Source organism: Macaca fascicularis, chromosome 8 (genome assembly GCF_037993035.2).
Source record: "Macaca fascicularis isolate 582-1 chromosome 8, T2T-MFA8v1.1".
Lineage (NCBI taxonomy): Eukaryota > Metazoa > Chordata > Mammalia > Primates > Cercopithecidae > Macaca > Macaca fascicularis.
The window spans coordinates 15,805,898-15,821,658 of NC_088382.1; the positions used below are offsets into that span (position 1 = coordinate 15,805,898).

A 15,761-nucleotide genomic window follows, 5' to 3' on the forward strand; every position below is an offset into this window, starting at 1 on the left:
AGAGAGGTCCAGGAGCTGACCTTGGGTCCTAATGGGGGACACCTTCCTGGCTGCAGGCTGGCAGGGTGGTGTGGTGGTCAGTGTACTGGGCTCTGCGTCTCCGCCCCTACCTGCTGCTGTGTGACGGTGGGCCAGACACCTAACCTCTCTGTGCCTCTATTTCTTCAATGGCGAACAGGGACACTAGCAGACCCCACATCCGGGCACAGTGGCCTGAAGGTTAAAGTCAAGGGCGACACGAGACCTACGGCAAAAGCTCTGAGCAGGGAAAGCAGGGAGCTGCCCAGAGAGTTCCACCACCATCTCCCCTCTGGCCACCGAGGAAACCGAGGCTCATGGTGACCTGGCCCAGGTCTGTTGAACTCACGGTCCTTCTCTTCCCCAAGATCAGAGGGCTGCCACCAGGGAAGGGGCTGGCCCCTAGACACAGCCCAGGAAGCACACAGGGAAGGATGCCCTGGGGACTTCGGTAGGTTATTGCAAAGAAAAATTTATTGCTATTTGAACCCTCCTTTCATGCCCCATTTCCCAGAAAATGAGCCACGGGAGACACCAGGAGAGGGAGGAGACCATCCTTCTTGCACAAAACCCACTCCCTTGGATGCTGTCCTCAGCCAGAGTGGCTGGGGGCCAACCAGGGGGCCCACCCGCAGAGTGGCAGAGGAGGCAGGTTGACCCTCCGGACGTTGAGCTCTGTGGCGAAGGTCCTGGCCTTCTGGTAGAAGAGGAGCGACTTCTCACGGTCCAGGAGGAAGTTCTGGGAGATGGTGGCGGGCCGCGTGTAGATCTTCAGCTGTGCCTTCTTGTTGCCCAGGTCCACGGCGGCTGCCAGTGCCAGCTGGTAGTACTCAAACGGGTCCTGAAGGGGACAGGTCATGCTCAGCAAAAGGGGGACTCGGAGCCCGTCTTCCCAGAGGCCGTTCCTGTCTCCAGGTCATTCCACGTGTCCAGCCAATGCTGGCTCACCCCATGAGCCCCGAAACCTGTTACACTGCTGTGGTCTCAGCTGCAGGAAGTGGGGACGACCCTTACACCCCTGGAAGCCTTCCTGACTGCCCCTACGCCCCACTCACCCCAAGCCTCCTGCCCCAGTGCCACCCTCTCCGCAGGCAGTGGCTGCTTTCCCCATGGGCTGAGGTCAGGGCAGATCCTGCCTGCTCTGAGAGTTCCATGCAGGACCCGTGGCTCCGAGCCACAGCAGGGGCACAGCGTTGAGTGACCCAGGCTCCCCTCTGGCCCCTGTCCATGCTGACCATTTCCAGGCCCTCCACGGGACAGGCCAGGTACAAAACCATCTCACAGGTGTCCTCTCTGGCAATGTTCCCTGAAATATTGACGGAGTGTGACTCCCCAGACATCCAGTCCCATTTTCAATGCATCTTTGGCCCAAACTCACCATCCCTGGGTTGGGATGCCGCCTCCCAGACCTCCTCCTTCACCCTCCCACCCTCCACCCGGCTTCTCCCCAGGCGCCTCCTCCACATGGGGCCACCCAAGGAACCTCTCTAAGACCCATGCCTGGCCTGTCCCTCTTTACCATCTCAAGATGGCTCCCAGGGTCAAGGACAAAGTCCAAGATGCAGCAGTCCATTCCCTCACTGCCCCGCCCCACACATGGAGCAGGGGCGTGAGAAGGCCCCGAGTCACCGCCACTGCTCATCCAATGCCCCCGGCCCAGCCGAACACTGGACTCTGTGCTGGGTGAGTGGCTGAGCCTAACGAACTTGCTCCCAGTCTGAGAGACCTGGGAGTAAACACTGACCACACAGGGTGGCCCAGGCTATGGCAGAGGGAAGCCCAGGAGCCTGTGGGGGGCCCAGGAGGCCCCAGACTCAGCCGGGGGTGGAAGGCAAAGGTTTCCTGAAGGGGTGGGGGCATCCCAACTAAACAGGAAGGAGCCAGCCAATGCATATGTCTCTGCGTGTGCCTGTGCGTGTGCCTGTGCGTGTTTGTGTGCCTGTGTGTGCGTGTCCCTGTGTGTGCCTGTGTGCATGTCTGTGTGTGCGTGTGTGCACCTGTGTGTGCGCGTGCTGTGTGTGCATGTGCCTGTGCCCGTGTGCATTTCCATGTGCCTGTAGTGAGTGCAACAGCTAGTGAGTGGCAGGCTGAGCCAGGACACACCTAATCCTCCCTATTCCAGGGCTCCCTCTCACGTGTACACTAAAGGGGACCCCATTTTAGAGGCAATCGGCAAAGATGCCCATTTACCCCTGCCTCTCTGCCAGCCTTCCAGGCCCCATGCAGCCCGGCGTTTTCTCCTACTCCTCTGGGCCCTGGGTCCAGAGCCTCCTCTACAAGGAGGAGGGTGTAGCCTTGGAAAGACAGCCGCCCTTGGGGAATTCCAAGGGGCCTCCCTGTGGGAAGCTGGCCTGCGCTGACAGCATAGTCACGATGACGCCCAGAGGGCTGTGCATGGGAAGGAGGTGAAGGAGGCCTCTGCCCCTCAACCCCAACTGTGGACTTTGGCCTCTCAGGTACTACTTGGCCCTTTCCTTCCTCCTGGGCAGGCGGAGTGGGCGGCAGGCTTGACCAAGAGAGATAAAGGCCTCTTCTGGGAGGCCCGCCCCCTGGGTCCCAGGCGAGCCCCTGAGTGGTGAGCAGCGTCCCTGAGTCTGACACTTGGCACCTCCCTGTCTGGCTGGGACTTGGGAGGCCACAGGGACCACTTCTGACCACCAGGTGTCGCCAGCACTGGGCGGGGGCCTCCCGGGCAGCCCCAGGCCTGCGGTGGGGGATACGATACGGGGCGAGGTCGTAGGGCTGCCCCAGCTCCTCATGTTGTTCTAAGGACCCCAAGATCTCGGCCCCTGGACTGGAGTGCCCTGGCCCCTCAGCCCATAAGGAGCACTGATGCGGTGCCGGTGTGATGCTGAGGAGGGGCGGTGCCTGCTGGGCAGAGGGGTGGAGACACCCCAGGTCTGAGTCTGACACTCCCAGCTCTCCACCCGGGCAGGGCTGGGGGCAGAGGGAGCACAGCACCTCCGCTCCAGACAGACTCGACCCAGCAAGGCCTCAGCCTGGCTGGTTGAGGCCCTGCCCCACTGTACCTGCCCTGAGCTAGGGTTTCCCTGTCTGTGAACCCGATGGTTAGACACTGGTCCCACCCCACCCTTCCTGGGTGATGTGAAGATTCAAGGTATCTCGGGACTCCAGGAAGGAGTTGCTCAGTGCAGGCTGGCACCCTGGGCAGGCTTCCTAGAGGAGGCGCCACGATTTGGGTTGGATCTTGCAACGTGGATTCAATGTGAGGATGATGCCATCTTCCGAAATGTCCTTCTCCCGACCCTGTTTTCTTTGTTAAATGCAACTTGACACTTGACTGTCAAGACTCAGTTTTGGTGTCACTTCCTCCAGGAGGGTCCCCCTGACTACAATCCCCCTTCTTTACCCAGAGGCCACCATTGCCCACTCATGTGTCAGCCTCCCTGGCTGAGACTGAGTTCTTGAGGGTGGGGCCTGGCCAGCTTGGGAGCTGGGTTGTATCTGCCAACATTGCCGGTTCCTCCAGCCACGTGCAGAGCTCCAGGGAGGCCACTGGGCCATTCCTAAGGAAGGCTGGAACCCAGGCCTCTGGGTCTGGGTAGAGATCCCACTCCAAGGGGGCCGGGAACACCCCGAGCCCTGCCCCTCCCCACCCACCTTCAGGTCGTAGAAGATGATGTCACCGAGCACCAGGTACACCTTCACGTAGTAGAGGGTCTCCTCGTCGAACTCCAGTGGCGAGGTAGAAGAACTCCAGGGCCTTGAGGTAGAAGTGCTCCGCCAGCTTGCCCTGGCCCAGCTGATGGTGCAGGGCGGCCAGCCAGTGGTAGGCCACGTGCTCGTTCAGACGGTCTCCTGGGGTGCAGGCCAAAGGGGCAGGTGTAAGGACGCGGCTCCCTGGGGCAGGGAGGGCACAGGCCCCTCAGCAGCAGGTATGAAGACCCCGGGCAGCACCTGGCTTGCCTGCAGGCACCTGCGGTCGCCTGGGCAGCTCTGGCCAGTCCCTTCCAGGTCCCCAGACTCACTTTCCCATCTGCAAAGCAGAACTAATAAGGCCTGCCCCTGTCTACTGTGAGGCTTTGGCAAAGTCGGACTTGGATGGCCCAGCTCTGTGCCTACACATAGCCACCTGCCTTTGCTCACTGGTTTTAACCAGGGGAGCCCAAAAGCCATGCAGTCCAGGTGCTCCCGGGCACCCCGGCTCCAGGCAACCCACAGACGTGACATCCGACTCCTCCTGCGTGTGTCACAATCAGAGCCCCCTACTTTGGGGAGTCAGCTGCACACCTACTGTGTACTGGGCCACGGGGCACAAGGTGCTGGGGCATGCGGCCTGCCTAGGGTTCCCTGTCTCTGGAGGGGGACAGATGACCCTGGCACAGCACCAGGGGATGCCCGGCCTTAAGGGGCAGACTGCTGGAAGGGGAACTGGGATTTTATCAGCCAGAGAGCCATGTGGTTGATGAGGTTGGGAAGGGCACAAGATAAAGGGAATGTGTCACTCAGCCTGGCACATACAGGGACCAACGAGATGCCTGGCATGTCTGGAAGGCAGAGGGCACACTGGGCGGCCCTTGTGGTCAGCAGCGGGAACAGGCAGAGGAAGCAGAGCTCAGTCAGGCAGGGAGCTCTACACTGCCTGAGAGACCTCGGGCCGTGCCCCACAGCCAGACAGGGAAGCCAGTTGGGCAGATCTGCCTGCCTGGACAGGAGACCAGGAAAATCCAGCAGCTGTTTCAGCTCCTGCCCTGCAGACCTGGAGGCTGGGCTCTGGCAAAGTGTGGGTCCTGGCAGGGTGGGGGCTCAGGGGACTTACCCAGAGTGATGCTGAGTGCTAGGGCCATGTAGGCAAACTCCAAGCCGTCCTGGGGCTTCTCCAGTGTGGCCAGGAGTGCCACCAGCTTTTTGCACAGCTGTAGCTGCAGCTCCGCCTTGCAGTTGCCCGTAGTCACTGCCAGGGCCAGGACCCGGTCCTACCACACAGGCAGGTGGGGTCAGGTTTCCCGCAGCACCCACCTTGCCCAGCGCCCTCCTCAGAGCTCAAACATGTGCTTGGAGCTTCCCACACCCCAGCTACCCCTGCACCTCCACAGAGCTCTGTGCTCTGGGATAACACACAGTTCAGACACCTAAGTTGGGGGCTGAAGAGTCACCTGAGGCCCATCCAGCTACACCCAGCAGCCTCAGACCAGCCTTTCCCACCTGGGCACCAGGGGGTCTGGCTGGGGGGAGCCAGCACTCCTCTCTGCTCTAAAAACACCGCATTTATCTGTGCCCAGGGCTGAGCCACACCGTGAGCTCAGAGGAAGGGAGAAGCTGACCCACTTCGGGGTGCAAGCAGACCTGGGCCTCCCACTGACATGCTGTGTGTCCTTTGACACGTCCCTGTGCCTCTCTGAGCCTCAGTTTCCTCATCTGGAAGATGGGGACAGGACTTCCCGCTCATGGTTGCTTGAGATCATCAGGTACAAGGGTAGAGCCATTGTCACATCCAGGCCCCAAACGTTTGTCCCGGGCAGGGGCATGGTCAATATCATTCCCGGTGAGACCACTTGGAAACTGAGCAGGTGCATGGGTGGCCCTGCCTCCAGGTGGGAGGCCTCTGCCCTGCCACACCTGTGCCTCAGCCCTCCAGGTGCTCCCCTGAGGCCCACCCACATCAGCCCACAGGCCAGCTCACCCGGTAGAAGGACACGGCTTTCTCCCGCTCCCAGGCCCCATTGAAGAAGATGTCTCCAGCTGCCTCAAACAGCTCCAGCCTCAGGCTGGGGTCGCCTGTGTACAGGACCACATTCTGTGCCACCTGAAAGGAGACAGAAGTTCCCTCAAGACCCACACCTGGCGAGGTGGCCACGCCCACCTTTGCCAGCCTCCTTCCTCTCACACACTACAGGTACACCTGAGCGTTTTTCAGGCTCTGTGCATTAGGGATGCCCCCACCACTGGCATGAGGACAATGAACTGATGCACCTGAGTGCCAGGAGGTGACTGAGCAGCTGCAGCCCAGGAGCCCGACACCTGTGAATCCTACCACCAGGGCTAGCCCTAGCCCACTTCCCCTGCACTCAAACCAGTCTCCGTGGCCCCCAGACTGCTGGGAGCCCATCCCCTGGCTCCTTTCTGTGTTGCCACATCCCTGCCACACCAATAGTGTTTGTGGGTGGGCCTGGTCCCATCTTGGCCATGAGCTCTTGATCCCTCTCCTCATCTCATGGAGGTATATAGCAGGTGCTCAATCACGAAAGCTTCACCAGGCTCGTGGGCTTCACAATTTGTTCCAGATCACACTGTGTTTGGGAAAGCCTCTGAAAACAGCCACTATGATAGATTCATTTTGTAAGGAGATGTGCCACGTGTCGCTTGGAGCAAGTTCTTCTGTGTGTTAACTGAGTGGTCACATTATTTGAGCATGTGCTGTATACCAGCAGGTGCTGGGCACTGTGAGGGGCCGCGCCTCTGCCCTCAGGGAGAAGATGCTGGCCACTGGGGGAGGATGTGCAGGAACCAGTTGGAGGGAGGGAAAAGGCACACAACAGGTGCTCAGCAGTGGCTTAGGAATGAGTGGATGGATGGATGAATGAATGGATGAGGAGATGTAGACACATGGATGGATGGATGGATGGATGGGTGTGTGGATAGATTAATGCTGGGATGGATGGATGGATGGATGGATGGATGGATGGATGGATGGATGGACGGACGGACGGACGGACAGATGAATGGATGGATGGACGGACGGGTGGGTGGATGGATGGATGGATGGATGGGTGGGTGGGTGGAATGATGTGTGTATGTCTGCATGTATGTATGGGTGGGTAGATAATGCATGGATGGGTGGAGGGTAGATGATGTATGTGCATATTGATGGCTAGATGGTGGATAGACGAATGTATGGATAAACCAATGGACAGATAGATAAATGGAGGGATGGATTAATGGGTAGATTAGTGGGTGGATGGATGTATGATGGATGGATGGATGAATGAATGGGTGGATGGATGATGGATGGATGGAAGGACGAACAGGTGGATGGATGGATGATGGAAGCATGGATGGATAATGGAAGCATGGTTGGATGATGGATGGATGGATGAATGGATAAATGGATATGTGGATGGATGATGGATGGATGGAAGGATACACAGGTGAATGGATGGATGATGGAAGGATGAATGGACCGATGGATGGATGAACAGGTGAATGGATGGATACACGGGTGAATGGATGGATAAAAGGATGGAAGAATGATGGATGGATGAATGGACAGATAGATGGACAGATGGATGAATGGACAGATAGAAGGATGATGGATGGATGGATGATGGATGGATGGATGGATGGATGGATGGATGATGGATGGATGGAAGGATGAACAGATGAATGGATGGATGATGGAAGGATGGATGGATGAATGGATAAATGGATAGATGGATGAATGATGGATGGATGGAAGGATGAACAGGAGTTGAGTGTGATGGATGGATGAATGACGGATGGATGAATGGTGGATGGATGGAAGGATGAACAGGTGGATGGATGGAAGGATGAACAGTTGGACGGATGGAAGGATGAACAGGTGGATGGATGAAAAGATGAACAGGTCGATGGATGGAAGGATGGAAGGATGAACAGGTGAATGGATGGTTGATGGAAGGATGAATGGACGGATCGATGGATCAACAGGTGAATGGATGGATAGACGGGTGAATGGATGGATGATGAATGGATGGATGATAAATGGATGGATGATAAAAGGATGGATGATAAAAGGATGGATGGATGAATGGACAGATGGATGGATGATGGCTGGATGGATGATGGATGGATGAATGGATAAATGGATGGATGGATGGATGATGGATGGATGGATGGAAGGATGAACAGATGAGTGGATGGATGATGGAAGGATGGATGACGGAAAGATGGATGGATGATGGAAGGATGGAAGGATGAATGAATGGTTAAATGGATGGATGGAAGGATGAACAGGAGGTGAGTGGATGGATGATAGAAGGATAGATGGATGACAGATGGATGGATGGATATATCAATGAATGGATAAATGGATGGATGGATGAATGATGGATGATGGAAGGATGGATGGATGAATGGACGAACAGGTGGATGGATGGTGGCTGAATGAAGGGATGATAAAAGAATGGATGAATGAATGATGGATGGATGGATAGATGGATGGATGGATGGATGGATGAATGGAAGGATGAACAGGTGAATGGAAGGATGAAAAGGTGAATGGAAGGATGAACAGGTGAATGGATGGATGCTAGAATGAAGGAAGGATGGATGGATGGATGGATGGAAGGATGAGCAGGCGAGTGGATGAATGATGGAAGGATGGATGGATGATAGATGGATGGATGGATGATGGATGAATGGATGGATGGAAGAATGAACAGGTGAATGGATGATGGAAGGATGGAAGAATGGATGGAGGGATGGATGGATAGGTGAATGGACGGATCATGGATGGATGGAAGATGGTTGGATGGATAATGGAAAGATGGATGGAAAGATGGATGGAAGGATGGAAGAATGAACAGGTGAATGGATGATGGAAGGATGGAAGAATGGATGGAGGGATGGATGGATAGGTGAATGGACGGATCATGGATGGATGGAAGATGGTTGGATGGATAATGGAAAGATGGATGGAAAGATGGATGGAAGGATGGAAGAACAGGTGAATGGATGGATGAAGAGGTGAACAGAAGAATGATGGATGGATGGATGGATGGATAGAAGGATGAACAGTTGGATGGATGATGGAAAGATAGATGGAAGGATGGATGGATGGACGAACAGGTGAATGGATGACGAATAGGTGAATGGGTGGATGGACAGGTGAATGGATGGATGATAAAAGGATGGATGGATGATAGATGGATGGATGAATGGAGGGATGGATGATGGATGGATAGATGGATGGATGCTTGGAAAGACGAACAGGTGAATGGATGGATGATGTAAGGATGTAAGGATGGATGGATGGATGGATGGATGATGGATGGATGGATGGAAGGATGAGCAGGTAAATAGATGATGGAAGGATGAATGGATGGGGGGATGGAGAGTGAAGAGCACAGGGGTCCTCCTGCATCCCTTGCCACTCACCTGGATGTACAGGTCCACCAGCTCGCTCTGCCGCAGGATGTAATAGATCTTCCCTGCTTGCAGCCAGGCATGCGCCTCCTTCTCTTCCTTCTGAAGGTCAATGAAAATCCCCAGACTTCCCTTGGTGTAGTCCAGAGTGGATCTGCAGGCCCTGGAATCAGACACAGGTATCAGAACAAGGGCTCTCATCCTCCTGGAACCAGTCTGCCTCCTCCCGTGGGTCTGGTGACAGATGAATCTGGAATGTGAGGACTGGGAACGGCCCTCTTGTGTGTGCAGTGTTCTGCTCTTCCCAGGCTGCTGGGAGGGCCAGGGTGAACACACACGGCATGGAAAAGATGAAGGACATCCTTCAGAGGGAATCGAGCATCATGCTACCCTGTGGCAGGAGGAGTGTGCTAGTCCATCTCCCCTGCCTCCCAGACATGGCCTGTGTCTTCTCCAGACGCACCAGGAACCGTTAGTGTTCAGGGGCTATCTGGGCCGATGGTTCTCAAGGTGTGCAGGCATCACAGTCACCTGGAGGCCAGTCCTTATAGCTTGCTGGCCCTGCCCACAGAGCTTCCGGCTCCACAGGCCTGGGGCAGGCCATAGAACTCCCACTTGCCACAAGCTCCTAGGTGACATGGATGCTGTTCTACTGGTCCAGGGACTACACTTTGAGAAGCATGGCTCTAGCACACTGGCCCATTTTCCTTCTGTGAACCTGAGACCAAGACTGGAGGCAGTCTCCCGGGTCCCCATGGAATCTGGCTCCTTCCCTGCTCTCTCAGTAAGTCTGACACTCGAGGGGGTGTGACTGCAGCAATGTCACTGGGCCCTGTGGGTGGGGTGGCCAGGGCCATGGTTACCCCACCAGGTCAGGATGCTTGGGGGAAGCCGAGTAGGCCACATATGGGACGTGAGACCTTGAAACCCTGTCCCAGGGAAGCAGGTGACACAACTGGCTCTGTCTTCTGTGGGAGCGAAGCCACAGGTGGCTGGTGTGGTCACATTTAACGGGACAGATGAAGGCCAGGAGTGAAGATTCGGGCAGGCAGAGGTCAGAGGACAAAAGCCACCATAGTAGGAAGAACAGCCCAGAGTGCACGTACTGCCTCTGCTGGGGTTGAGATGACCTTTGACCCAACAAGGGACGCTCAAGCTGGGACTCACGGGCCAGCAGCAGCCCTGGGACGACCCCAGGCCCACCAGCTCAAAACATCTGATGCCAAGGAACCGAATGATCAAAAGGAGAGGGGCTGCTGGGGTCCTGGGCCAGCTTCCCTGTGCACCCCTACCGGCCCTGCCCGCTCCCACCTCCACCACTGCAAAGCCAGCCCTTACCACTTGTTGCCCAGGGACAGGTAGAGTTGACTGATGGTCTCCAGGAGCTGCCCCTCCAGCACCTTGCCGGCCACCTTGCGGGCCAGGGAGAGCTGGAGCTCATGGTAGATGACACACTGGGCCTCGCTGGGCATGACGCTGCTATAGAAGTAGCACAGCTGGTGAACGGCCCGCAACTGGCCTGGGCAGAAGACAAAATGGAAGACGTTAGTCTCCCAGCATCAAAGCCAGGCTGGCTGGGCTCGGAGGCCCCTGCGCTGTGCTTGCCTCTTTCACACCTCTGTGAGCCTGGGCCCCATAGGCGGGGAGACTGAGCGCAGACAGGCCATGCACCCGTGCCAGGGCAGACGCCGAGCACACAGTCACATGGGCACACCTTGGTGCAGAGGCTCACGGTAGAGTCCGGCCTTCTTTACAACTCCCAGGGCCGAGGTCCTGGCCAGGCTCGGCCCCTGCACCAGGCCATCTATTTCTGCTTCACAAAGCCCCTCTGGCCAGGACCAGGGCCGCCTTCAGCCTAAGCTGATGAGGCCAGGGGCACAAGTAGACCCTGTCGCACATGGAACCCTGAGAGAGCAAAGCCAAGCGTCATGTCTGCCACACACGGCATCATGTTGGCGGAATGGGGTTCAAAGCCAGGCCCTGGCGTTCCCACACATGCTTCTTTCATGCAACCAGGCTCCCAAGCCACAGGCTCACTGGCCTCTCCCAAAGCCAGGGCGCTGGGAACGATGGAAAGTTTCTGATTTTCTAGTGCCAGAAACATTCCGGAGATTAACACAGGAAACCAGGTACGCTGAATGGACATCTGTTACACACGCCACCCAACAACAGCTGAATACACAGTCCTCTCGAGCACCCAGGGGACATTTCCCATGACAGACCATGTGCCAGGCCACAAAATGAGCCGCAGTGAATGGAGAAGGACTGAGACCGAAGCAGAGGTGTTCTTCAGCTGTACTGGCACAAAACTGGAAATCAACAGTGAAGGAAATGTGGGAAATTCAAAAATATGTGGAAATTACACACTCCTAAACAACCAGTGAGTCAAAGAGACCATCAGGGAAACTGAAAACTAATTTGAGAAGAATGCAAACAAATGCACAGCCCGGGCCAGCGCGGTGGGTCACGCCTGTCATCCCAGCACTGTGGGAGGCCGAGGTGGGAGGATCGCTTGAGTCCAGGAGTTTGAGATCAGCCTGGGAAACATGGTGAAATCCCATCTCTATAAAAAAATAAAATATAAAAATTAGCCGGGTGGGGTGGTGCATGACTGTAATCCCAGCTACTCGGGAGGCTGAGGCATGAGAGTGGCTTGAACCTGGGTAGAAGTTGCAGTGAGCCAAGATTGCACCACTTCACCATACCCTGGGCAATAGAGCAAAACTCTGTCTTAAAAAAAAAAAAAAATAGCACAGTGTATCAAAAATTCCAAGATGCAGCTAAGGCAGTGCTGAAAGGGAAATTTATAACTGTAAATGTCTACATTCAAAGAAAGAAGAAAAATCTCAAATCAAAAACCTAACCTTCCACCTTGAGAAACTAGAAAAATAATGAACTAAACCCAAAGCAAATAAAAGGAAGAAAATAATAAACATGAGAGTGGAAATGGGAAGTAAAAATACAGAGAATGGAAAAACAAAAGAGATAATCAACAGAACCAAAAGTGGGTTTTTTGAAAATAATAACAAAATTGACAAATCTTTCACCAGACTGACCAAGAAAAGAAAGATGGACACAAATGACTAAAATCAGAGACTGAGCCCCATGGCTCACGCCTGTCATCCCAGCGCTTTGTGAGGCCGAGGTGGAAGGATCGCTGAGGCCAGCATTCAAGACCAGCCTGGGGGAACATGATGAGACCCCATCTCTAATAAAAAGAAATAAATAAAAAATTAAAAACCCAAGTTTCTAAAATCAGAAATGAAAGAGGAAACATTATTGCCGACCTGACAGAAATAAAAGGATTCCATGAAAACACTACGAACAACTGTAGACCAACAAATCAGACCATCTAGACACAACAGCCAAGCTCCTAGAAAGACACAAACTACCAAAAGTGACTCAAAAATGACCCCAAGTAAGCATGTGGGGTAGCAGCCCCGCCCTCGGTCTCCTCGACCGTTCAGCGCAGGGTGGGGAGATAGGAAAGCATGATCCCCGTTCCCTGGCCTGCATTTCCAAGTCTGAATCCCCCAGCACCCTGGGGAGGGCCTCACAGGAGGAGGTGCCACAGGCTATTGTGCCAGGAGCCACGGGAGGCTGCAGTGGGGGTTGGGGCGCTGGATTCCTGGAGGGTCTCCTTCCAGTCAGGGAATGCCCCTGGGGAAGAAGCCTGGGTCTGAACCCCCCACCCCTCCTTGGGCAGATGTGTGGGACCGGGGCCCCTTCACACGGTCCTTCCCAAAATCTCATCCCTCCTAGGGCCAGGAGTGGGTGCCAGGCCTGTGCTGGGAAATGGGCAGATTTGGCCACAGCCCCTGGGGCTCTGGTCCAGGCCACAGGAGGCACCTCTGAGTGGTCTCACTATGCCATGACAAAGCGCTGCAAGGCAGAGGGGACCCACAACAGTATCCCTTGTCTCGGCCATTTCCCTGGACTCAACTTCCTCATCTATCCTCTGCGGCCTAGATTTCAGACAGCCCTGCCCACCTACTATCCATTCACTGCTCAGTCTGCAGTGACTGTTCGATAGCACTCCATGGCTCCCCAGTGCTCTTGGGGAAAAGGCCAAGCCACAGCCTGAGGCCCCAGGCCCTGCTTAGCTCTCCAGAAGAGCTTCTCACCATCCAGCACCCAATCCACCCACTCCTAACTCTGCACCTCCCTGCATAAGCCCTGCTCACTCACCCCCGCTCACACCCCACTTATCCCCGCTCACACTTCCGCTCACTCACCCCAATCACACCTCCGCTCACTCACCCCTACTCAGTCATCCCCGCTCACACTCCCACTCACTCACCCCCATCACACCTCCAATCACTCACCCCCACTCACTCATCTCCACTCACACTCCTGCTCACCCCCACTCACACCACCACAACCCACTTATCCCCGCTCACACTCCTGCTCACTCACCCCCATCACACCTCTGCTCACTCACCCTTTCACTCATCCCCGCTCACTCTCCCGTTCACTCACCCCCACTCAATCACTCCCACTCAATCACCCCCACTCACTCACCCCAATCACCCCCACTCACTCTTCCCCGCTCACACCCCCTTCATCCCCGCTCATTCACCCCCACTCGCTCACCCCTGCTCACACCGCACTCATCCCCGCTCACACTCCCACTCACTCACCCCCATCACACCTCCGCTCACTCACCCCCACTCACTCACCCCCGCTCACTTACCCCCACTCACTCACCACCACTCACCCCCACTAGCTTATCCCTGGTCCTTCACACAGGCTACACCACCAGGCCCTCCCCCACCACCTATTACTTGACTAAATCCTCTCAACCCTCTGGTCCCAGACTAAAGAGGCTTCCCTAACCCGGGGCCAAGTGCTGGCCCGCCATCACGCCACTCACCCTTTTGTGGCTTCTCTGGCCTAAAGCTCACATTCCCACGCTCAGTCCCTGCCACCCGAGGACCCCACAAGCCCCATTTGTGGGTGGGGCCTGACACACACAGTGCACAACAAGCTGCTTTTGCATGAACTGCTCTGCGGCTTTAGGCAATCACCCGCCCCGTGTCCTCTGTGAAGTGGGATGACAGGTGCGCAGGCTGCCAACATACCAAGCAGATAACACAGGCACAAGAACCGGCGTTCACAGCCTGGCTCATGGAGGGGCCCCAAGTCCCAGCTCAGCAGAGCCTGCCTTGATCCCAGGGTTATGGCTAGGGATTCCCAGCACGCAGGACGTTCCGTGCTCAAGGCAGCATGGTCCCGGGGCAAACTGGGAAGAGCTGGCTGCCCCAGTAGGGCAGAGGGCCTGGCCCTGTGTGGGAACCGCCTGTCTCCAGGGCGCTTGCCAACATCTGCTGCTGGCCATGACTCAGCACTTTCAATGGTGGAAAAACCACCACTTGTTTCTGAATCACAAACCCCAGGTGTGCCCTGACCCGAGTGGCCCCGGAAGGCATACAGGAGGAACCGGGGCACTCACTCTCCACATGGCCCATCTCCACAGCGACCAGAAGGGCCCACTCATAGTAGCCCTTGCCCTGCTTTTCCGGGCCCTGACGGGTGCAGAGGTGGCCCAGCCACAGGAGCACATAGGTGAAGTCCCGGCCACACTCCCTGCAGGGCAGCCTCGATAACAGCCGCACGGCCTCCAGGAGGTAGTGCTGGGCCATGCTGCTGGCACCCGCGTGCAGGCACAGGGTCCCGAAGTTGGCCAGCACCACTGCCTGGTTCCTCCGCTGGCCCAGGTCCTGAGCTGCCCGCAGGGTGTGGTAGTAGCCCTAGGCTGCCTGTCTCGTCCGGCCCAGCAGGGCAAGGGCTACTATGCCTTCAGAGCCATGTCTCTCTCTTGTCATCTAACCCATTTAAACTCTCCTTTCAAACTCTATGCCAGACCTAACCACTTCTCACCTTTCTCATCATTTCCAACCAGGTCCAGCCCTCATCATAGCTCTCTGGGTTACTGCAAAAGCCTCCCAATCACCAGGCACAGTGGCTTATGCTTGTAATCCCAGTACTTTGGTAGGCCAAGGTGGGTGGATCATCAGAGGTCAGGAGTTCAAGACCAGCCTGGCCAACATGGTGAAACCCCTCTACTAAAAATACAAAAAATTAGCCAAGCATGGTGGTGGGTGCCTGTAATCCCAGCTATTCGGGAGGCTGAAGCAGGAAAATCACTTGAACTCAGAAGGCAGAGGTTACAGTGAGCCGAGATCGTGCCATTGCACTCCAGCCTGGGGGACAAGAGCGAAACTCCATCTCTGAAGGTTTAAAAAAAAAAAAAAAAGCCTCCCAACCTACCTGTCTCCTTCCACCTTTCACCCTGCCCTGCATTCTACCTTCCACTCTCAAACATTTCAGAAAAAAAAAAAAAATTATATCCACAGAGAAAGAAAGAGAAAGTAGAAATGGGGTGAAATGTTTGGGGAATCTGAGGGAAGAGTATATGGGAATTCTCTGTACTATTTTTGCAACTTTTCCGTAAGTCTGGATTATTTTGAATTCAAGAGTTAAACAAAGAAAAAACAAAAACAAAACACTGTCTCCCTTTGTGAACCCATCCTGTCTTTCCCCTGGTAACTGAAGGACGCTCTCAACTAACACATCTATTTTTTCATGAACACTAAAAGAACCCTTGCCTAGTTTTCACTTTCTGTACTTGGCAGTAGAATTTCATATATATGTGTGTG

General features: G+C 55.5%; 1 protein-coding gene across 1 annotated transcript; it reads right to left on the reverse strand.

Moving 5' to 3' along the window:
• Positions 1-474: 474 nt before the first annotated feature.
• LOC135964666 (SH3 domain and tetratricopeptide repeat-containing protein 1-like) lies at positions 475-14,744 on the reverse strand. The gene is made up of 8 exons (XM_065518870.2): positions 14,555-14,744; positions 13,976-14,065; positions 10,441-10,621; positions 9,115-9,265; positions 5,663-5,785; positions 4,799-4,955; positions 3,640-3,837; positions 475-859 (listed from the first exon to the last, which is right to left on the reverse strand). Exons 1-7 carry the CDS (start codon positions 14,742-14,744, stop codon positions 3,662-3,664), a joined length of 1,068 nt encoding a protein of 355 aa, XP_065374942.2. The 3' UTR covers positions 475-859; positions 3,640-3,661.
• Between the last annotated feature and the right edge of the window lie 1,017 nt (positions 14,745-15,761).